This window comes from Sodiomyces alcalophilus (genome assembly GCF_042370955.1).
Source record: "Sodiomyces alcalophilus JCM 7366 unplaced genomic scaffold ACRALscaffold_11, whole genome shotgun sequence".
Taxonomy (NCBI): domain Eukaryota; kingdom Fungi; phylum Ascomycota; class Sordariomycetes; order Glomerellales; family Plectosphaerellaceae; genus Sodiomyces; species Sodiomyces alcalophilus.
In genome coordinates, this window is record NW_027263542.1 from 554,833 (window position 1) to 575,688 (window position 20,856).

The 20,856-nt window shown below is 50.2% G+C and overlaps 9 protein-coding genes across 9 annotated transcripts; 4 read left to right on the forward strand and 5 right to left on the reverse strand.

Annotated features, from left to right (window-relative positions):
* Positions 1 to 1,427: 1,427 nt before the first annotated feature.
* Positions 1,428 to 2,459, forward strand: ACRALDRAFT_1083854 (uncharacterized protein; the record flags this gene model as incomplete). The annotated part of the gene is made up of 1 exon (XM_071019522.1): positions 1,428 to 2,459. One exon carries the CDS (start codon positions 1,428 to 1,430, stop codon positions 2,457 to 2,459), a length of 1,032 nt encoding a protein of 343 aa, XP_070870973.1.
* A 1,355-nt stretch (positions 2,460 to 3,814) lies between these two features.
* ACRALDRAFT_2023449 (uncharacterized protein) lies at positions 3,815 to 4,323 on the reverse strand (the record flags this gene model as incomplete). The annotated part of the gene is made up of 5 exons (XM_071020137.1): positions 3,815 to 3,834; positions 3,909 to 3,924; positions 3,965 to 4,088; positions 4,180 to 4,205; positions 4,267 to 4,323. The coding sequence occupies 5 exons, from the start codon at positions 4,321 to 4,323 to the stop codon at positions 3,815 to 3,817; spliced, it is 243 nt and encodes an 80-aa protein (XP_070870974.1).
* Positions 4,324 to 4,351: 28 nt separating this feature from the next.
* ACRALDRAFT_1037650 (uncharacterized protein) lies at positions 4,352 to 7,888 on the reverse strand (the record flags this gene model as incomplete). The annotated part of the gene is made up of 7 exons (XM_071015067.1): positions 4,352 to 5,089; positions 5,153 to 5,186; positions 5,245 to 5,491; positions 5,558 to 6,165; positions 6,224 to 6,694; positions 6,789 to 7,382; positions 7,449 to 7,888. The coding sequence occupies 7 exons, from the start codon at positions 7,886 to 7,888 to the stop codon at positions 4,352 to 4,354; spliced, it is 3,132 nt and encodes a 1,043-aa protein (XP_070870975.1).
* A 1,408-nt stretch (positions 7,889 to 9,296) lies between these two features.
* Positions 9,297 to 10,932, forward strand: ACRALDRAFT_2114838 (uncharacterized protein; the record flags this gene model as incomplete). The annotated part of the gene is made up of 4 exons (XM_071023709.1): positions 9,297 to 10,094; positions 10,162 to 10,203; positions 10,268 to 10,367; positions 10,427 to 10,932. The coding sequence occupies 4 exons, from the start codon at positions 9,297 to 9,299 to the stop codon at positions 10,930 to 10,932; spliced, it is 1,446 nt and encodes a 481-aa protein (XP_070870976.1).
* A 194-nt stretch (positions 10,933 to 11,126) lies between these two features.
* ACRALDRAFT_2114924 (uncharacterized protein) lies at positions 11,127 to 11,934 on the reverse strand (the record flags this gene model as incomplete). Its single annotated transcript, XM_071023714.1, has 6 exons — positions 11,127 to 11,234; positions 11,310 to 11,324; positions 11,400 to 11,473; positions 11,531 to 11,618; positions 11,702 to 11,784; positions 11,892 to 11,934. The coding sequence occupies 6 exons, from the start codon at positions 11,932 to 11,934 to the stop codon at positions 11,127 to 11,129; spliced, it is 411 nt and encodes a 136-aa protein (XP_070870977.1).
* Positions 11,935 to 12,547: 613 nt separating this feature from the next.
* Positions 12,548 to 13,978, forward strand: ACRALDRAFT_1066394 (uncharacterized protein). The gene is made up of 3 exons (XM_071017343.1): positions 12,548 to 12,946; positions 13,002 to 13,217; positions 13,293 to 13,978. The coding sequence occupies exons 1-3, from the start codon at positions 12,870 to 12,872 to the stop codon at positions 13,588 to 13,590; spliced, it is 591 nt and encodes a 196-aa protein (XP_070870978.1). The 5' UTR covers positions 12,548 to 12,869; the 3' UTR covers positions 13,591 to 13,978.
* A 115-nt stretch (positions 13,979 to 14,093) lies between these two features.
* Positions 14,094 to 15,214, reverse strand: ACRALDRAFT_1078355 (uncharacterized protein). Its single transcript, XM_071018766.1, has one exon. It carries the CDS (start codon positions 14,969 to 14,971, stop codon positions 14,210 to 14,212), a length of 762 nt encoding a protein of 253 aa, XP_070870979.1. The 5' UTR covers positions 14,972 to 15,214; the 3' UTR covers positions 14,094 to 14,209.
* A 985-nt stretch (positions 15,215 to 16,199) lies between these two features.
* Positions 16,200 to 18,494, forward strand: ACRALDRAFT_213867 (uncharacterized protein; the record flags this gene model as incomplete). Its single annotated transcript, XM_071024147.1, has 5 exons — positions 16,200 to 16,281; positions 18,046 to 18,136; positions 18,201 to 18,299; positions 18,351 to 18,394; positions 18,478 to 18,494. 5 exons carry the CDS (start codon positions 16,200 to 16,202, stop codon positions 18,492 to 18,494), a joined length of 333 nt encoding a protein of 110 aa, XP_070870980.1.
* Positions 18,495 to 19,363: 869 nt separating this feature from the next.
* ACRALDRAFT_1073241 (uncharacterized protein) lies at positions 19,364 to 19,837 on the reverse strand (the record flags this gene model as incomplete). The annotated part of the gene is made up of 1 exon (XM_071018080.1): positions 19,364 to 19,837. A coding segment is annotated over one exon (474 nt), but the record flags the coding sequence as incomplete, so codon positions are not given.
* Positions 19,838 to 20,856: the final 1,019 nt, after the last annotated feature.

The window sequence follows — 20,856 nt, forward strand, 5'->3', positions numbered from 1 at the left end:
TCAATTGAGTGTATCGTCACTACGATCAATTGAGTGTATCGTCGGTATCGTCGCTACAATCGATTGAGTGTATCGTCGGTATCGTCGCTACAATCAATTGAGTGTATCATATACTCACTGTTCCTAGTCGTCGGTATCGTCGCTACAATCGATTGAGTGTATCGTCGGTATCGTCGCTACGATCGATTGAGTGTATCGTCGCTACGATCAATTGAGTGTATCGTCGCTACGATCGATTTAAGTGTATCGTCGCTGCGGTCATTTTTATGTGGAAGTATCTGGGTACAATCGGAACAAGCTGGCGGGTGTCACCGGCTGTTAACATAGGACCCCAGTCGGAATATCCGATTGCCCTAGTCGGAATATCCTCACCCTTATAATAACCTTTTATATATAAACCTCTAGGCGATACGAATATATAACGTCTAGGTAAAGGTAGAAGAGAGTGGTGGAAAAGAGTACCAAACTGGCCCGAGGCCTAGTTAAACTGGTTCCTCGCACATCCTCTTCCGGGCTGTGTACGGGTCGAGGGTATGGCGGCGGCAGTAGTGGGTCCGGCGATTTCGATGACCGCACCGGGAGTGTGTAACCCACTCCGACCAACACATTGTTGAGAGCTGGTTTGGCAATCTGGCAAAGGACCGAAGTACCGCTATTATGGCGAACAGGAGTTCAACTGAAAGATGTAACAAGGGTTTACAGGGTAAAGCGGACCAAAATGTAAACACGGCGGGCGTTTGGACCTGCCATAAAGACAGCCTGGATGACAGACAGTTGTGACTCCCTTATATACTACACGTTGTACAGCTGAGGTTTAATATGAAGAGACACTTAAGGAATCATCATGATACCTGTTGGGCGCATGATTCAACCCTCACGGGCTTGGTCGTCCAAATGGCCCAACCACCCCCGGTCTGATGAAGCAGATGGTTTGGCCGTGGCCGTCGAGCGGCTATTTGAGGGCATCAACAGGTTCAAGTCCAGGTTGCCAGAATTCAGGACGCCGGCCGTGGAAGTTGGCCTGTTTCCGGACAAACGCGTGATCCCACAGCACACACGCCGGGAAGATGAGACCAAGACAGCCGGTCCAACCGGACCAGTCCATGTTCGAGGTTGCCCTACCTTGGGGGACGTTAACCAGCGTTTGGTCGCTGACACGCAGCGTTTGAAGCAAGAGGAGCCAGCCCAGGCGTGTCAGAGCATAAAATTGGATGATTGATCTGCGAGCGGGGGAGGGTAAGCTAATCAATCGTGGGGTTCAGGCTTCCTCATCACACAGGTCCAGGGATCGCTGCGACCGCACCTTGAGACCTTAACCGCGCGGCAACCAGGAAATCCCTTCATCCACGTTTGGCGCAGCAGCCGCCCACAGGCCCACCTCCTTCATATCTTTTCAGTTCATCAGCCATTCCGAAGACGCCAAAACAATGAGCAACCATCACCTTGAGGAAATATCAAGCGGACGCGGTGAGCGCGTGTCCTTGTATATCCGTTGGAACAATGCACGCCTTATCATCCATGTCGACCCGTCTCCTTCGAGCACTGATACCACCACAATCGAGAATTCATTCATTGAGAGATACAATGTAGCTTCCGATGCCGAGGACGACGACAAAGCGGACACACTTGCAAACGAGATCCTGGACGCCATCGTTGGGGCTGGAAAGACAGTCTTCGACAAACTCGCGCCACCGCCTGCTCAGCTAGCAGGTATCTCGACAGACCTCCACACTCTCCTCCTCCCGGACGAATACGCTTTTTGCTTCCGGACGTTGGACGGCAAGACAGAGTTGATTCGCTGTGATATTGACGGCACGCATGACGGGGCCTCTCTTGACCCATTTGGCCACCCATTCCAACTCCATGTCAACGACGACTTCAATCTACCAAGATTCTCCACCAAGGACATCCGTGTCCTTGAAAACATTCTTCACAACGGCTACATTGCACGCGTGGCTGTCGATGGAAGTGAAATATGCTCTAAGGCGGGAGACAGCAGGGGCCCGGAAGCCGCACAAAGGGAGCTTGACTGCCTCTGGAAGATTACTACCTCCCAATACGCAAGCACTATCCGCGTTCCCAAGCTCCTCGGTCTAATCACCACACCCGATGACAAGAGAATCGTTGGGTTTTTGGAGGATTACATCCCAGTTTCGGATACCTGGGAGCTATCGACACTTGGAAGTATCGACGCGGTTTCTGAAATTGCGCCGGACCGCCGAAGAAAGTGGGCATCACAAGTCCAGGAGACCATCCATCTGTTGCACCAGATCGGCGTCGTGTGGGGCGATGGCAAGGCCTCAAACGTATTGGTTCACCGTGATACTGACGATGCTTGGATCATTGACTTTGGTGGTGGATGGACGGATGGCTGGGTAAATCCGGAACTCAGCGGGACAGTGGAGGGGGATGAGGTGGCAGTGAAAAAGATCTTCGAGTTTCTGGAAGTTTTAGATTGATCCTGCAGTCAGTCTTGGGCATGATAGATAGGACCTTACAGCCCGGCAGTTTCAGATAATAGAGGTCTGTATCTCAGCACTACATTTGCTATGAGATTCCTTGACGAGACGAGCTCGGCCTCAGTTGCTTAAGGGGATTCAGGGCAAGGACGAGGAGGGCGGAAGGATCAGTGTCTTAGTTTCAAACGGACTTTATCTCCTCCCCCCACCCCCCCGACCGACGAAAACCACTTCCTACAGGGAAACTGGAGGCGGACGTATTTTGCTCGGAGCAGCTGCGCACGGGATGATGTTGTGGGCAGTGGAGAAGAGGAAACTGTTTGGTGGAAAGGCCGTGTCTGGTGCTCACCCCAAGTGAGCAACCCTTCCCCCCTTGTCACGTGCAATATTCATATATGCGACGGTAACTAAATTTGAAGGGAATTGAAGCGGGGATCCCCGCCACCTTTATACTGTGAGAAGGGTTGACTACATCGCCATTATCTTTCAGATATATCTGGACTCAAAGCGACGATTTCCAAGTTTATGACCACTACGAGTATCTTGTATTCATTAGTTGGGACGCGCATTGACGATTAGTTAACACCACTCACCAGAACTGAGTAGAGTGACCAGTGGTCCCGTTGTGCTTAACGTAAAAACCTCGTTCAGAGGAGGAAAGCCGTTGTCAGATCGGGCCTCATCGTCTTACTCTTCCAACGGTACGGTCTTGGCTTCGTTCCTCAACTTCAATCGGCACTCATAGACACCGTTGCTATTCCATCAGCCTGTAGGCAGCTAGTTTAGACCAGTACTGCAGTCACAGGCCGTTATGGACACTAGTCCCGCCAATGGTGTGTGGCCTTCAGACCGGTACCACAGCCAAGGCGCTCTCAACATGTTAATGGCCTTCGGACTGGTCTCGACTCACCCGTCCCTGGGCCTTGGATGAGCTACCAGGATCGAAGGTTTCTTAGCCGGGCGGTACTGGTCTCGCAGTATTGCCCTGGATCGGCGCCTAGTCTCGTACGCCACAACTGTAGTGAATACGAGTACCGTGGACTTTTCGAGCGAGGGCTACCAGTGTCGTGGTCTGGGTCTGTGGCAGGGACTAGTACCGTAGATGGGATGGGCGAAGGTGGAAGACTCATAAGCGGCGTAGTTGGGCTAGGAACGGAACGTTATAGAGATTAAAGCTTATCGTAAGGTATAGATAGGTACGTAGTAGTATATACGGCTAAGATCTTGCTTATACACGCGGTCGCGTAACCTTTTAAAAATGGATTAGTGGACAGTAAATACCGAACAGGGGGCGTGTAAATACCGGTGGTACCCTAGAATAGCGCGGCAGATTGAAATTTACGCAGCAGCACATATCATAACACAAGATATGTATCTGTGGCTGCCCAATTTTTATCCTGCAGAATATATAGGAGTTCGACGGCTAAGATTGGCCATGTTCTAACGGACATCTACGCAGAAGTTGCTAACATGTTGGTCACTACGTGTAGTGTAGGCTCTGCGACTTTGTTTGCGCCCGAAATTGCTGCCACCAGTACGAAGACATCGACGACCAGGGGTAAATCATCGAGCGGGATATGCAAATATAGGGCACACGGAGTAATCATGCCCGTACTTATTCTCGCTTCTCTGACCTCCCTATGGGTAATTACTACTTACCTGTACTCGCAAGGTCGATTCTATCTATAAGGTTTCCCAAAAATTATCACGCATATGGCACCTATCCACGTAGCCAGTTCGATTCCACTTATTGCTGTCAATTGATTGTAGGCCGCGTCTATTATTTTGTGATAGGAAATATACCCACTCCGTGCTGTGCCAAGGCACGACAGGCGAAGACATCATGTGTCAAGCTGGGACCCATTGCTTGCCTGCCGAACTATGCTAGTCCTCTATTCTGTCCCAACCTTCATCTTCTCAAATTGCTCTATCGTTCTCAGATAGTTCTCCGTTGCTGCCTGTGCATCGGCCAACTTCTTCCTCTCTGCTGTGAGCACAACGTCACTGACCTTGTCCTCAAATCCTTCCTTGGATATCAGCTCCTCTTGCTTCTTCGCGAATCCCTGACTCTTCAGAAGCTTCGTTTGGACCTTCTTGATCTCCGCGTCTATGTTGGTGAGGCGTGATCCAAGTTCAAGGAGGACCGAGATGTCGGCGGCAAGGACGAAGACGGCGCAGCCATGAGGGATCGCGTCGCCGCTGGCATCAGGTCCGACGACCTTCACCTCCGTGACACCTTTTCCGCAGAGGGCCTTGATAGCTGGGATCTGCTCCTCGATCTTGGTGTAGGCGTTCTTCTCAGAAACCTTGACAAAGGCGTGCCCATCAGAACGAACACCATACTCAGAGGTAAGAGAGCGGATCGCCTGTGCACACTGCAGACCAAGCTCGTAGTCGCGGGCATCTCCCTCGAATTCCAGGGAAGGATCGTGCGCGGGGTAGGACGCTAGCATGATGGTGGGCGTCGTGTCACCCTCCGGCTTTGGCAACCGTTGCCATAACTCTTCCGTGATGAAGGGCATGAACGGATGCATGAGCCGCAGAGCAACGTCCAACGCTTGGTACAGAGTTTGCTGGACGCTGGCCTGGGCCTCGGGTGTCCCGGTGGTAAGAAGACTCTTGCTGTTTTCCTATTCGAAAAATATCAGCTGCCAGGGTTTGGTGCCATCGGTCGTTTTATGGCAGCAACTTACAATGAAGATGTCGCAAAGTTCATCGTAGAAAAACCTAGACGGATATCATGAGCCCATTTCCATGCGTTGTCATGGCGGATACAAATACTCACTGATAGGCGAACTGTGTGCTCTTGGAGAACTCACGTGCCTCCAGAGACTCGTTAATCCCCTTGACAGCCACGTTCATACGGTGCAAGATCCATCGCTCAGGCATGGAAAGCTTCGTAGTATCACGGTTGGCCACAGGAGTGAAGTTCTCCGGCAGACGACCGAGTACGTACTTGCTTGCCTGCCAGATCTTGTTGCAGAAGCGACGATAAGCATGCATGACCTTGATATCGAAATTGATATCCCCCCCTGGAAAAAGAAGCAGTTAATATGTCAGTGCATAACGACAGCCAGTTACGAGTCGGTGCCACATACCACCAGTAGTATACGAAATCAAAGTCAGCCGAAGCGCGTCTGCTCCGCACTCGGGAATGCCGCCAGGGAAGGCGGTCTTCTGATACTTGACTGCGCGGCTGATTTCGTCCTCCTTCAGGTTGCCAACATGAAGTTTCGCGTGCAGCGAGTCCAGGTCAATGCCGGAGATGATGTCGAGGGGATCGATGACATTTCCAAGTGACTTGCTCATCTTTCTCCCTTCCGAATCACGAATCAGGCTGTGGCAATACACCTCCTTGAATGGAACGCGACCGGTGAGCTTCAGGCTGAGCATAATCATGCGTGCCACCCAGAAGAACAAGATATCCCAACCAGTCTCGAGGAGACTAGTGGGGAAAAACTGTTTGAAGTCCAAGCTCTCCGTGTTAGGCCAGCCGAGAGTAGACATAGGCCACAGGCCGGAGCTGAACCACGTGTCTAGACAATCCGGATCCTGCTCGAGACGGAACTTCCTACCCGGATATTTTGTTTCGGCTGTTTTCTGTGCCTCCTCTGGATCCCTCGCGGCAAGCCATACAGAGTTGTCAGACTCGGCGGCATCCTCGCCTTCAAAAACAACGCGATAGGCCGGGATCCGATGTCCCCACCTACAAGAAAGACACCAAGGTTAGATTAGAAAACCGGCTGGCTTCCGGGAGAGCTTACCAAAGCTGTCTTGAGATACACCAGTCATTCACCGAAGACATCCAGCGGCGGTAGGATTTGTTGGCGCTCTCGGGGCTGATCTTGATCTCGCCCTTGTCCACGACTTCCAAGGCGGCATCTGCCATATCCTTCATCTTCATCCACCACTGGGGCTTGATGAGCGGTTCAATGACATCTTTGGACTTTTCGCAAAGCGGTACTTTCATCGGGTTTGGTTCCTTCTTGACAAAAAGGCCCAGCTTGGTCAGCTCTTCAACGACGGTGTATCTGGCATCAAAGCGCCTCTGGCCCTGGAACTTAGGGCCGGCGTTCGAATTCAGTGTGCCATCATCGTTCAGAATATTGATAAACTCGAGCCCGTGTGCTTTGCCCATTGTATAGTCGTTGGGGTCATGGGCCGGCGTCAACTTGACAGCACCAGTACCAAAAGCGGGGTCCACAAATTTGCTGTCTGCTACGATCTTTAGGCGACTAGAAAGAAAGGTGTTAGAAATTGTCCATGGAAGTCGTTCCGCAGGCTAAGCGCGGGAAGTGACCTGGGATTGACATGGGCTGCAGAACATACCGATCGACAAACGGATGTACCGCGTATTTGCCGATGAGGTGGGCATAACGACTGTCATCAGGATGCACCGCGATGCCGGTGTCGCCTAGCATGGTCTCTGGGCGGGTGGTGGCGACCTCAATGGTCATGTCCGTGCCTTCGATCTGGTATTTGAAGTGAGTAAGAACACCAAACTCGACCTTCCGCTCGTATCCGGGGACGGTAAGCATCGTGCGACCAGTGATCTCCCTGTTTTCCACCTCCAGGGTACTCAGTGCCGTGTTGAGAGCGGTGCACCAGTTAACGAGCCGACTGGACCTGTAAATGAGGCCCTCGTCGTGCAGCCGACAGAATGTTTCGGCGGTAGCCGCACTCAAGTTCTTGTCCATAGTGAAAGCTTCGCGAGACCAGTCCATGCTTCCTCCCATGAGCTTCTGGGCGTTGTTGATACGCTCATGGTATTCATTCTTCCAGTCCCACACCTTCTCGACGAATTCCTCGCGGCCCAAGTCGATGCGCGTCTTTTGCTCCTTTTTCCATAGCATCTTTTCCACGACGGACTGCGTGGAAATGCCAGCGTGATCACACCCAGGGACCCAAAGCGTTGTGAAGCCCCTAGCAGATTTCTTTTTTTTAGTCACAGCCTACCGAGGCACCACCTGGGCGGATCCTTCAGCTCACCTCATGCGATGCCACCTGATAAGGGTATCTTGTAGCGCATTCGCGAGCGCATGACCACAATGGAGGGCACCGGTAACGTTTGGTGGCGGTAGAGGAATGACAAACGTGCCGGCAGCATCCGCGCCCTGTTTGCAGGCCTCAGGTTTGAAGTAACCGCTCTTCTCCCACCATTGGTACCAGGCGGCTTCGACAGCGCTTGGGTTGTAGGCGGAGAAATGAGGATGGTCAAACGAATGGAGGATTTTCTTCTCTCCAAGAGGGGTGTCGTTGACGAAGGGGGGTAGGGCTGGCTGGGACTCGGCCTTCGAGGACTGGGATTTGGGCTTTCCCTGGCTCAACTGCGCTTGTTTTTGCTTGTTTTGTTTCGCGGCGTACCGTGCTGCTTTTTCAGCTGCCTTTTCGGCTTTGAGCTTTTCCTTCAATTCTGGAGAGGAAGTCATGGTGTCAGCCAGCAATGTCACTCCGTCAGACAACCATTGGGAGGGAAAAATGAGGTATCACCATTCTTGGAGGAACTCGCGGGTGCCGCCATCTTGAAAGTTCTGTTAAGAATCGCATGCGATGGGGGCAATCTAGGAGTGATGACAGGGCCGGGAAAGAAAATGTAGCCACGGTGAAAGTTGTGGACGCTGCGTCGGGGTCGTGGCCACAGCATGTATCCAGGACAAGAACTTGCCCGTTTTATCTCGGCGCGGAAGGACGATGAAAATTGCGGCAACAAGCGGGGTGGAGGGGGTCGTTACCGGTGAGGGGAGCGGGGGTACGTCCAGACCAGTGACTCAGCGCCTCTATGAATTACGAATACTTGATATGACTCTTGAGTAAGTGTAAATTACAATCCTTTCGCGTCGCATGGCAAAGTACTAGTATCGATCTCTGCAGCGCGGTGACGTTGGAGAACCCCGGTAGCAGATTATCAGGGACTCCCAAGTAGTACGGAGTACACTACATATTTGATGAATTAAAGGGAGTGTGTACTGCATACGTCGTGTTCTTTTGCATTCATGCAATATCAAGCACCATCACTACGGCCTACCTAGGTAGGTAGGTAATCCTCTGAGATCTTGATATAATTATAAGAGGCCCTTGTAACATAACACCGGTAGCTACTAAAAAGAGTAAATAGAAGGCGGTGTTTGCTTCCCCTGCTACGTACGAGGGTGTCTTTTTCATTGTCTTGCGGATAAATCTCAGTCTTTAAACGGTACTAGATGTAATACGGATAGACACACTTCATCTATTTTCAAAGTACCTACATGTACAGTAGGTACCTGGATTGTCGGCACTGACCAAGTCCCGACTCCGAAAATTCCAAAGTGGAAGAGGGGCATTATTGTTCCTTGGTCTTCGTCGGAGGCCTTCGCTGCAGAGCCAGGCCTACTTCGTACATTGGTGGCCTTGAAGACCAATTACGTATCTATGAGTTGCGCAACATTGCGTATTATTCGACGCAATCTGCTTCAGCGCGAATGCATCCCTCTGACGACAATCCGGAGCACACATTCGTTCCGCGTCAGGATCTCACACGATCCATCAAGGCTGCGACCAAAAGACCCTGCACCGAAAACGAATACGTCTTCTCGACTGTCAGACGTTAAGCTTGAGTACCCGGGCGCGCATCATACCCGACATTGTGCGAGCCAGGGTTTGGGTGGGATTAAGGCAACTACCGCACAACAGGAGCGCCAGTACAACGATCGAGACTATCCCAGTCCACTCCGTTCCCAATTCAGTCTGCTTATTATCGCTGCTGGAGTACTCTCTCTGTATCTTGGGTTTCGCCTGCAGCAAAATTCTACAGAAGAACAACAGCCCGTAACCGCAGCTTGTCTTTCTACTGCGCCAGACATGGCAAACGACGCACCCCGGGGCCGGCCCGGTAATTTGACTCCGGACGAGGAGGAGAAGTTGCGACAGCTATGGGCACACGTCCTCAGACTCTGTGGCATAAGTGCTGAGGGAAATGCGGCAATGGAAATCAGCGGTGCAACTGCTGGCACACCATCGTCGGATGCGTCTTCTGGCAAGGTGCCCGAGAAGCCCAAGAAAAAACGCATCTCCCTCTTTAACAAGAAAAGCAAAGACAAGGCCACCGATGGTGACTCGATAGCCTCCTCTCAGAACTCTTCGGCAATCACAGCTTCTATCAAGGAATCTGACGCAGACGACAAATACGGCCAAACACAGCAATTCCTTGATGCCATCGCTAACCATACACCCGATACGTTACGAGCGACGATTTGGAACATGGTCAAGCATGATCATCCGGATGCATTGCTCCTTCGGTTCCTAAGAGCTCGGAAGTGGGATGTTGAAAAGGCACTCATCATGATGATCTCAACCATGAACTGGAGATTGACGGAGATGCATGTCGACGACGACATCATGAAGAACGGGGAAGCTGGCGCCGTGGAAGCCGAGAAGAAGGGTGAGGGCAATATGAAAAGGCTCGCGCCGGATTTCATGGCCCAGATCCGCATGGGCAAGAGTTTTCTACACGGCGTGGACAAGTTTGGTCGTCCTGTCTGTGTCGTTAGAGTACGACTCCATAAGCAGGGTGAGCAATGCGAGGAGAGCCTCGAGAGGTACACCGTCTACATCATTGAAACGGCACGGATGCTTCTCTCACCTCCAGTCGACACTGCCGTAAGTATCTGTTGCCTCTGTGTCAGTGAAGCTCAAGCCGATTCTGACCTTGTTGATTCCTTTATAGACGATTATATTTGACATGACAGGCTTCTCAATGGCCAATATGGTAAGCTGCGTCCATCCCTGATGCCCAGCTTCGTACGGCGGCACTAAAAAACATATTTACGCAGGACTACACGCCCGTGAAATTCATGATCAAGTGCTTTGAAGCAAACTACCCCGAGTCACTAGGCGCGGTCCTTGTGCACAAGGCTCCCTGGGTCTTCCAAGGTACGTGCTATCGGCCGTTCTGGTTCTATTCGGCGGGATGAGGGTCTGACATCATGTAGGGATTTGGAAGATCATCAAGGGGTGGCTTGACCCTGTCGTTGCGAGCAAGGTGCACTTCACCAACAACGTGAAGGAGATGGAAGAGTTCATTGAGCCAAGTCGCATCATCAAGGAACTCGATGGGCCGGAGGACTGGACATATCAATACGTCGAACCTGTCAGCGGCGAGAACGACAAGCTGAACGACACCGCGACGCGAGACAAGCTACTTGAAGCCCGCGAGTCGCTTGTTTCCGAGTTTGAGGAGGCCACACTGCAGTGGATTGGGGCGGATGAGAAGACAGAAAAATCTGCCCTGATGGCGCAGAGAAATGGCCTTGCTCTAAAATTAAGGGAGGACTACTGGCGCCTGGACCCGTACATTCGAGCCCGCTCGGTCTATGACCGTACAGGTGTGATACAGCCTGGCGGCAAGATCGACTTCTACCCGAAGACACCCGTATCTCAGCCTACCGCTGAAGAGGGCCCTCCAGTCGTGGAAACGTCAGCCGACGATGTAGACTAGACTTCTTTTATTCGAAACCTTTATAGATACACGATGATTCAGACAAACTTGCTTGACCGCGTCGACCACCAGTTCCATTGCTGGGAGCACTTGCACCGGGCACCACATGCTCAGGCAACAAACAAGGCGGTTATACGCAGTAAGCAGTGCCACCACACAGTTCGTGTCCTAGGTTTAACCCCAAGGTTCTAGCCTCACATTCTGGATTTAAGGTCCTCGAAGAGAGCCTTGAGCTTCTCCATGTCGGTCTGTTGCTGCGGCCAGCCGATGCCGAGGCCTTCCTTCTCGTTGGGCTTTGGGATCTGCATATAGTGTTAGTGTCAATGAAGCACGTTACATGGAGGACGTTGCCGAATGCGTAGAGGGAAGTCTGGTACCATGTGAAAGTGAACCTAGCAGCTCAAGTTAGCAACTGGCGTGGCGGGGAAAGGGAGAGGAATGCCCAGGTCGGGTCTGTGTCATCTCACATGATCAACCACCTGGTGAGCAATGCGGCCATTGTTCTGCAGCAGGTTGTAATCGGTCGCGCCCGTTGCCTGGACTAGCTTCTTCACCACAGGCTAAATGGACAGTCATGTTAGAGGAGGGTAATATGGACGAGGATACCACAGACTTGCCAGAATCTCGCTCAAATGGTCATCGGGAATATCGGCCAGTTTCGCGCCATGGTGCTTGGGAATGACAAGCTTAAGGGTTCGTGTGTCAGTATTTTCTCTAACGTAGCAGGCCTCAAGAGTCCCGACTCGGAACTGCCTCGATTCAGGCTTACCGCGTGCCCACGGCTGAGGGGGTTGATGTCCAAGAATGCTAGCGTCTTGTCGCTCTCGAAAAGCTTGAAGCTGGGGATCTCGCCTGACATCGGTGACTTAGCATTGAATCTGACGAGTTTGGCACCCTCCAAGCGTGAAGTCGCAGGGAGGGTAGCTCGGGTTGAAACTATGCAAGTTTGAAGGACATACCCTTGATGATCCTACAGAAGATGCACGATGCGAGACTGGCCATGGTGGGCTGTGGTCTGGGATTCGTATGCAAGACGAGAGGATGAAATATCGATGAGCTGTGCTGAAGGTCTTAGAGATTCCTTGCGAATGATACGTTAATGCACGTCGACAAGTTGCGAGTTGATACGACTTACACTCGGTACTATGTAGCGTATTTATCCTTCACTGATTCCATCCTGCTTGGGCCATGTACATAGGCTCAGCTAGTGCGGGGAAAAATGGATCCCGGTTCAACCGTCTTTGAGATGGAGCATCGAACGGTTCTTACGGTAGATATTATATTGCTCGGAGAGGGTGATAATCATTGGCTACCTCGCCATCTGCCCATTTCTTTAAGGCGACCTTAATGATCAACGGCACGAACGTAATCCCAGTATTCAGATACAGGGTAATTACATACGCCCCTTAATTGAAGCTCTATTGTCTGTCAGTCTTTTTTTTATCCCTTATAAGGGGGAAAAAGAAAAGGCCTGCAGAATCGACATCAGCAGTCAATCATGCGTCTACGTGTATTGCGGGAAAAGGAACGTGAGTGTTTGGTGTAGTGTCGTGGGGGTCAACCACAAATCTTCCAAAACGTCATAGGCGGGCAGGTACGTGGTATGTACGTACAGTGTACCGCGCCGTTCAGCTGTGCCGTGTTAGGTACCTACGTAATTTGCGCCCTCACGCCATGGAGACAAAAACAACCATTCCCCGCTTCCAAATCTCCAGACGTTGCGCTTAAGGCAACGGCACGCATACGTCCACTACCTTTCATGTCCGGAATATCCCTTGCTCTATGCACATCACTGCGGACCGGCGCATCTCATCTCTGTAGTCTCGAAAGGTTCTATTTTTGGTCCTAATTCGACATCAGCCTCTCCTTACCGGGACACTTGCGATCGCTGAAGGCGACGACCGTCCGTCCATTCTCGTCCTGCCACTTGCGCCACCATGACGAGATATAAGAGCACCCCACTATATGGAGGTGCCATCATCTGTGACCTCCCGAGCAACTTCGCGGACGTAAGGTAAACACTCCGTCGACTCTCCCGATACTCGTTACCGTCTCACGCCGTTACATAGCAAACTGCGACAAGTCCCCGACAACCAGGAAGTCTACATCGACCAGGACGGCTTCACCAGCATCATCTTTGACATCACCGAGCGCGTAGGGCCTGCGGGGACAGGTCCCGAGATCGATGGCCGCGCACTGACGACACACCTCGAGGACCTAGTTGGCTCTGATGTCGACACGGTCAAGGTGTGGAACACCACTGAAACCGTCATCTCCCGCTTAGGGTGTGCCTCACTCTCCTATTTGTCTCGACGGTAGTTTACCGTTGCAATGCAAGGCGTCTTCTGACCCGTTTACAGAGAAGACGTCCCGGCGTACACTCTCATTGCGACACAAACGCCGCGGCCGGCGCCTGGAGAACGAACCTCTTCCCCCGACTTTACCGCCATAATCCTGACCCTCCTTCGATTAGAGAATGTGTCATCGGACATTCTCATCACCATCAACGTGCCGCATATCAAGGGCGAATATGACGAAGAAGAAGTTGATCTGCAGCTAGGTAAACAGGGCCAACTGATTGGCGACGCGGTTGACTATGCCGCGAGGATTTGGGAAACATTTAAGGTTAAGGACTGGAATCTTTTCGGCGAGACTTGAGGGTGGAAGAGCCCTGCGATTTGGCGGTGGGGTGCCAGTGCTAAACGCAACCCACGGACGTGGATACGAATAGCACCTAGCAGATATGAGCTGCAAAAGGAGTCGCCAGGGAATGGGAGTGCGAAATGGAGACGTCGGCCGGAATCACACGAGGCTCTACGCCGGTGTTTCGTCGGATTTTGTCACGAGGAGTTCAAGCGGATGCCGATGTCATAGGGCCGGACTAGGGGACAACAATGACCTGCTAAAGGGCGTCAACCAGTGCAGTGCGTCCATAACATAATTTCGGGCAACTTGAAGGACTATAGCCAATTTATATATATTGTTTAAAACGCACCGTATCATAGTATCTTTATAATCCGAATCCTAGTCACCTCTTTATTTTTCCTCCTACTTATTATATATCCGAGCATCTTAGTATATTCTGAATATATTCCTTTATAGCTACTACTCTTAATCTTAAAATAGAAAGCAATAACAGTATAACATTAATACAGTCTACCCTGAGATAATACACATGAAATTAGCTATAGTATACAAGGTAGTCCGGGCATATATTATAAAGGTCCTAGCCAACGGCCTTGAACTAGGAGATTGAGGCGCCCTAATACGGTCCGAGTTATATTATCAAGTCGTGTAGCTTATCTGCAACTGTCTCCACAGCGCCGCCTTCCTCACGGGACGTGGTGCTACAACTATCTCCTTTGACCTTCTGGGCCCATTTCTGTGCCACCAAGCCCATAAGGTCTTTCTGTGCGACATGCGGATTATCCTTCCTGACGATTCCCATCTGTTGCTGGACGAATAGCTGATACTCCGACTTCTTTGCGTTGGCAGGACGGGGAACTGGCTTCGTCTGCTTCAGCATACCTTTGCACACCCCGCAGCGCTGACGCTCGGGGCGAATACTCTTTGAATGCCGCTTGAACTCGGTCCCACAGTCCACACACTCCCAGACATATCTGAACTCGATATCGTATGAGTGCTTGGTCGTCACTTCGATTCCGCGGTCGTGGAACGCTCGCGATACCTTGGCCGCCCAGGCTTTGAACTCCTTGCCATGTGGGTTGGTCGTGATTCCGCTCACCATGAAGTTGGCTAAGTGACAGAACTCATGTGCGACGACGTTCAGCAGCCGATGCTCGTCATCAATGACCTTCTCCGAAAGCTCAATGGATGCATGGTGTCGAATGGCAGTGGCGGGCTCATGGCCGTTGGGCCCTATTGACCGTACCGTCTCCTTCTTCCAGTGCGCTCGTCCAGCAGTAGTGTTAAGCTTGTTTGACCACCGGATGGCCACGCCCCCAGTCGAGCTGGCCAGCTCTGCGAGGCGGCCTTGGGTGACCGCTTCATCTAGTTCTGTTAGGAATGTCGTCGCCATTTCTTGTCTTCTTTGTTCGAACAATATCTTGATCTCCTTCTTCTTCCCTTTTGATTTGGTAGGGCTTGGTGGTATGGCTGGAAGGAAGGTTTTCCTGGGCGAATGCTCCTCGTTCCATTCATCCACGAATTCCCGGTCCCAGAACAAATCTATGCTCGCCCCATGTGGTGTTTTCGGGGGGACGGGCGGCTTCTCTGGAGATACCACTGTCCTCAGTTTCGCACCAGGAAGCGCTTTTAGGCTGGGGGGTGATAGAGCTCCAGACTCCCTGTGTTGCTGCTCACTGTACCCTTCTTGTTGCTCTGTCGGCTTGAGAGGGAGAGTGGATGTCGCTTCCTGGCCTGTTGAAAGAACACAACGTCCTTGTTGCTTGCTTGATTCGCGTATTATAGAGTCCATGCCGGGGGCTTTTCGTCCACAAAGCCGAAGGCTTACGTCGTTTTCGCTCGGCCTTATGGAGTTATTGCGTTGGCAACCATTCACTTTGTGAGCCTGAATCCGACTGACGGCTTTTCGGGGAGATGGACGGGGCAAGATATCTTTATGGAGGGTACCACCCAAAGCATCATCGGCATAGGCATAGTCTGGCCCTCCAGGCATGTTTGTCTTAGAGTTTCGACTTCTTACTCGGTCATCCAGACTTTCTACTGTTGTGTCTTTGGCGATCCCGACCTTTGCGGTTTTGTCCTTTGCCTCCGTAGATTTTACGGCCTCTTGTGTAGCGACGTCTTGGCGTCGGACGCGCAGATGATCACGGCCCCCCTTCGTGACATTGTTTCCTATTTTGGGCGACTGGACGGTATTCCTCATCTTCTCTTGGCGGAAGGGTTTGAGGAGAGTATTCTCGACGTTCTCGCTCCTGGTCAGCTTCCTCCGGCGTATGAGCGGCGTTGCCTCAGACGAGTTGATCTGTGAGGGTCCGGTGCGAACTTCGGCCTGTCTTCTTCCTCCCTCGACTAACAGCATTTCCGTAGACGGCAGGGGAGCGACTCGGCCTCCCCTGCCATAGCGCCCTGTTTTGGTGTTGTGAGTATGCAGGTCGGCTGGCTGAGTTTTGTGTGATGATAGTTTCCGAATAATCATATCCAAGTCAGGGAGCTCGTCGTCGCTTGAGGTGTATCGGATAGCCATGGTTTGAACGATTTGGCAACAAAGGATGAGACACGGCTACGTATAGGGAAGTCCCTGATAATCACGCTAATAATAAGCAGCAGAGCTAGAGAATAAGATGAAAAGGTTCGTTCGCAGCAGTGGAATGACCGTCGGGTTTTCCTACCATGCAGTTCTCTATTTACTTTCGCCTGTCACCCGTTGCACTGAGCAACAAAGCGATACCTGGCTAACTTATTTTGGTTTAGGTCTTGGCTCCCCTGTTCGGTCTTGTCCGTCACCTTAGCTTAGTAATACACGTTAGATATACACGTGTACTTGGTATACCATAATTACCTAGGTGCCTACTTAGTACTTCGTAGGTATACTGAGTAGGTATGATATTACAGTGGGTAAGCAAAAGTGGCGATTAGAAATACCCCACCAACGCGTCACAGCGCGTTTTCCTCCTTTAACACCATCAACCCTTTAACTTCAAAAATTCGTCAAAAATCAGAAAATGCCCCTAATTACGCCGCGCGTTAAGCATTCGCCTTATAAACGGACCCTGATTGCGCACGCCTATTTTAGTGGGCTCAGTTAAAGGGAGGTAGGGATCAAATTCAATATATCTCCAGGGTCGGTATCTGGTATCGCGCGCCGCTACGAATTATAAATATCAGCCCGATTAAAACCTCGGTCTAGCCGCCCGTAGGCCCTTAATACGTACAAAAAAAGATATATCCTATATATTATCGGACTTAACCCTTTTATATTACCTACTAAATTAAAGATTAAGCTAGGCCTTACTTACTTAAAACACACTATTATACGATACCTTCGTTCACAGGGCTTCTAACACTCCCGCGCGCTATGCCGGCCGACCCTGACCCTAAGGCACGCGTAAATACGTTTAGAGTGGTGCCTACGCCACGCCTCTAAACCCCTAGACTAGTAGAAACGGGTTATTTTTTCGGATAAAACCATAGTCGCGCGCGGAGAAGGGCAGAGGCAGAAATAGGTTTTCTGCCGTCCTATAAGTCAACTTTATTAAGAGTTTATACCTTTACTAATAAATTTATAGGGAAAGCGACTTTAATAGAATATTATTTAGCCTTATAATAAGCCTACGCGCTATTCGCAGATATTCTAGGCCGGCTTTTCGTATAATAAACGCACCGAATTAATCGCCTTTCACGGGGACCCCTCTACACCGCGTAGAGGCGTTACGGTAGCCGTTATTAAGCGCACGCTTAAAGAAGTGCTTCCTACGATATACGAACCGGGCAGCGTATTCGTTTAAGATAACGCTGCCGTATATAAAGCGCGCCTCGTTTAAAATTAGTTACTACTATAGGGTCTAGAGAATAAAGTTACTATCCTGGATTAGCCGCCGTATTCGCCTAATCTTAATCCTATCGAAAACCTATGGAAAATACTAAAAGAGAGGATCTATTTACGGAATCCTAGTCTAGCACGGATAGGCTCTACGATAACGTTATACGAATTACTCTGCCGGGCCGCGGGGGAGGTATAGAACGATTTTAAAGAGGAGCTTCTATAGGCTCTAATTAAGTCGATACCGCGAAGGGTTAAGGCTTGTATCGCGGCTAGGGGGTGGTATATAAAGTATTAAAAAGATATAACTAGATATTCCTTTTATACAGTCACTCCCCTTTATAAATCTGATTTTTCCGAAATTTTAGAAGTAGTATTCGTAAAGTTATTTATATTCGTATTCGAAGGGTTAAAATAAGGTTCTTGTGATGATATTTGGATATAGGTCGCCTAATCGCCACTTTTGCTTACTCACTGTACCTACCTACCTTTTATTTTAGAGACTGGATATTCCGACTGTACTACTTGGATATTCCGACTATAGTTCCTGTGGGCCCACTTTTCCAGCCAATTAAATTTTATTATTTTTTGAACCATACACAACCTAATCTACCATATCAATTACGATCACCACTTCCACCATCAAGCTATCGTCAATCAACGTCAATCAACGTCAATTAACTTTAATCAACAGCCCCCCGATGGCACAACAACAACAGCAATAAGGCGAAGATATCCGTGGGCGTGGGCGTGGCCGTGGCCGTGGGCGTGGCCGTGGCCGTGGCCGTGGGCGCGGTGGAAGAGGAGCAATTACTGCTGCGGCTGGCTTTAATCGAACTGACGAACTGATCCGTCAATTGCAACAACAACAACAACAACAACAACAACAGCAGCAGCAGCAGTAGTAGGTTAGATGCATGAATCGGAAAGTATGAGGAACTGGATTCTGTAGAGAGGCCTTAATTGGTGGCAAACAGCTACAAAATAGAACCATCGGTCTCAATCAACATCATCCGAATCATTATAACCACTACCTTCAATTAACCCGAGGGATCAAATTGATCTAACGTCAACAAAAGACTGTTCGGGCGATTGAACGATTGACGATCGTACTAAGTACTTGGTAGGTAGGTACGTTGTATGTGTGGTATTCCGAAAGAGGGAAAAAGTGGGTTCATATCAGAACTACAGTCGGAATATCCAAGTGGTACAGTCGGAATATCCAGTCTCTTATTTTAATTAGTAAGTCACCTCCCTTACTATCTTAGCGAGTGGTCGTTCGATTAAAATACATTTATTAGCTTTGCTCCTGGGGAGAAGAAAGCAAAAAAAAAAAAAAAAAAAAAAAAAAAGGCCTTTTTTTTCTTTACTAAGGTAACCGCGGCTACCTTTTATAGGTACTTAGTATATTGAACTGCACGTCTTCTTACCTTGTTTATTCACTCTATACGAAGTATATACTTGTACGCGAACAAAAAGTCGTTAGTCAGTACAGCGGTGGCTGGCTCACTTCAAGTTTCAGGACATATCCATAATACCATAATAGGATTATAAATAAGAAACATAAGAAATTTTAAAATAGTAACTGGTATGTCGGTGTGATTCACTACCTACGCGGGAGGGGGCGTTTATAGGTCAGAGCCCGATGACTGGTCAGACTGTCGACAGTCTTAGAACTTCATGTTGACAGTTGTACCTCTGACCTGGCTCTGGTCAGAGCAAAATCCTCTGTTCAAGCTCTGACCTATAACCACCCCCTCCCGCATAGGTACTTTGTTCAACCCCTCCGCGCGAGATCAATGAACGATGCACATCAGAAAGGCCGTAACAATTGGAGATACCATACCACTATCGCCGACCGGGAGGAGTAGACGCTAGTGTCCTAGAGTCATCGCAAATCTGTCGCAGACTTTTACCACTACGTCAAAAAAGGAATATCCCTTATAATGACAGGGTAAGTACTGCTTATTTTGGTTGTGACATATCCCATCGGAACACGTCCCAATACCAACGAAGGAGTTGCCCGTACGGAAACCATCGCCTAGGTTCAGGTGGCAAGAAGACATGCTCTGATGCTTCGTACATCGCATGAATCTGGCCGGGTCTCTGGTCAGAGCGACGGCGATTGCCGCAGAGATTGACGTAGGACATCAGCTCTGACGATTGTTCCTCCGGCGTGATACCGTAATAAGCAAAAATTATGAGATTCGTCTTGTCCGGGGCCATTTGGACAACATAGTCCATGGGGCACATTCGACACGAGCCATAGACTGGGATTCTGCCTTCATTGCGAACCGCCAGGTTGACATTATGTGTGAAAAGATCCTCTGTCGGCTTTGAGGGCACGGCAGTAGGCGAGTATCGGATATGAGGACAGAGGCGGATGGGCTGAATGTCTCGGACTTCAACTGCAGCTGGAACACCGTCGGTCGCATAGATCTGCCATTGATGCATAGCCAGAAGCTTATGGCACAAAGTGGCGATGTGGTATCTGTCTTCGTCGTACATTTTTCGTGCGACTACTCGAGGTTTTACATGAAGGTGGACATAAGGTGCTCCACGTATGTAGAAGTATCGGTGTTCCATGAGTCTAGAGAGATATTCTCGCTGCGTGCTGCTGAGTGCCGGGTACAGCCTGGCACACTTGAGTATGATGTGTCTGTGATGCTCTTGGAAATCATAGTGCGTAGAAGCATCCAAAATCGATTTCTCCTGCGACATGCTGGCAGGCGACTTGTTCCAAAGGCATGGAACCTGCAAAGTGCGAGAGTCGGGCAGGTCTCTGAGAGATACAGGATGTAGAGACATGCAGTGTCGACACGCCCAATGGCCTGGCGCGTTCCGGGATATGTCGGTAAGGTATTCGATGCGCCGAACGCTGGATAGTTGTAACAGATCTGCCGCTCCCTTCCTGGCCCATGCCTGGGAATACGTAATTGGGAGATATCCTTCGACGAAGTCGCGCAGAGAACAGCACGTCTGCGCCAAGAGTAGCTGAGAATCCAATGGGAGGTATCGTAAGATTCGAAAAAGCACCTGTGGCGGAAGGCGAATAGTGAGATGCGATGCCCTGTTCGAGCTTTTGCCTCGCTGGGACTGCTTTCGGAAGCGCATATTGTTACTTTCGTCTGGGTCAAAAAGACTAACTCGGGGAGGGGATCAACACTATCAGACTGTTGTCGCTATTCGCTTTTTGTTTCTTGCCATAGATGGGTCTTGGGTAGTCGTCTTCGCTCCTTAAGTATTGGCCCTGCTATATAATATTACCCCCGGCAAGTACTGACTCACGTAGAAAAAAAGAGGCTTCGATTTGAACCTTTTAGGTTTTGAGTGTAATTGATCAAGCCCTTGATTAAGCCTTTTGAGAGTCACCTGTCGTCAAGCTTCGAGTGTAAGTGGTTAATTAACCTCTTGCCTGAAAGTCACTTGTCGTCGCCTACCTTATCCGTATAGGGCGG

Excerpts from the sequence above, each read along its gene's own strand:
- ACRALDRAFT_1066394 (XM_071017343.1), top strand. The coding sequence starts at position 12,870 with ATGACGAGATATAAGAGCACCCCACTATATGGAGGTGCCATCATCTGT. Across the intron at positions 12,947-13,001 it reads AGCAACTTCGCGGACGTAAG|CAAACTGCGACAAGTCCCCG; the intron begins GTAAACACTCCG and ends GCCGTTACATAG. Across the intron at positions 13,218-13,292 it reads ACCGTCATCTCCCGCTTAGG|AGAAGACGTCCCGGCGTACA; the intron begins GTGTGCCTCACT and ends ACCCGTTTACAG.
- ACRALDRAFT_1078355 (XM_071018766.1), bottom strand. The coding sequence starts at position 14,971 with ATGGCGACGACATTCCTAACAGAACTAGATGAAGCGGTCACCCAAGGC.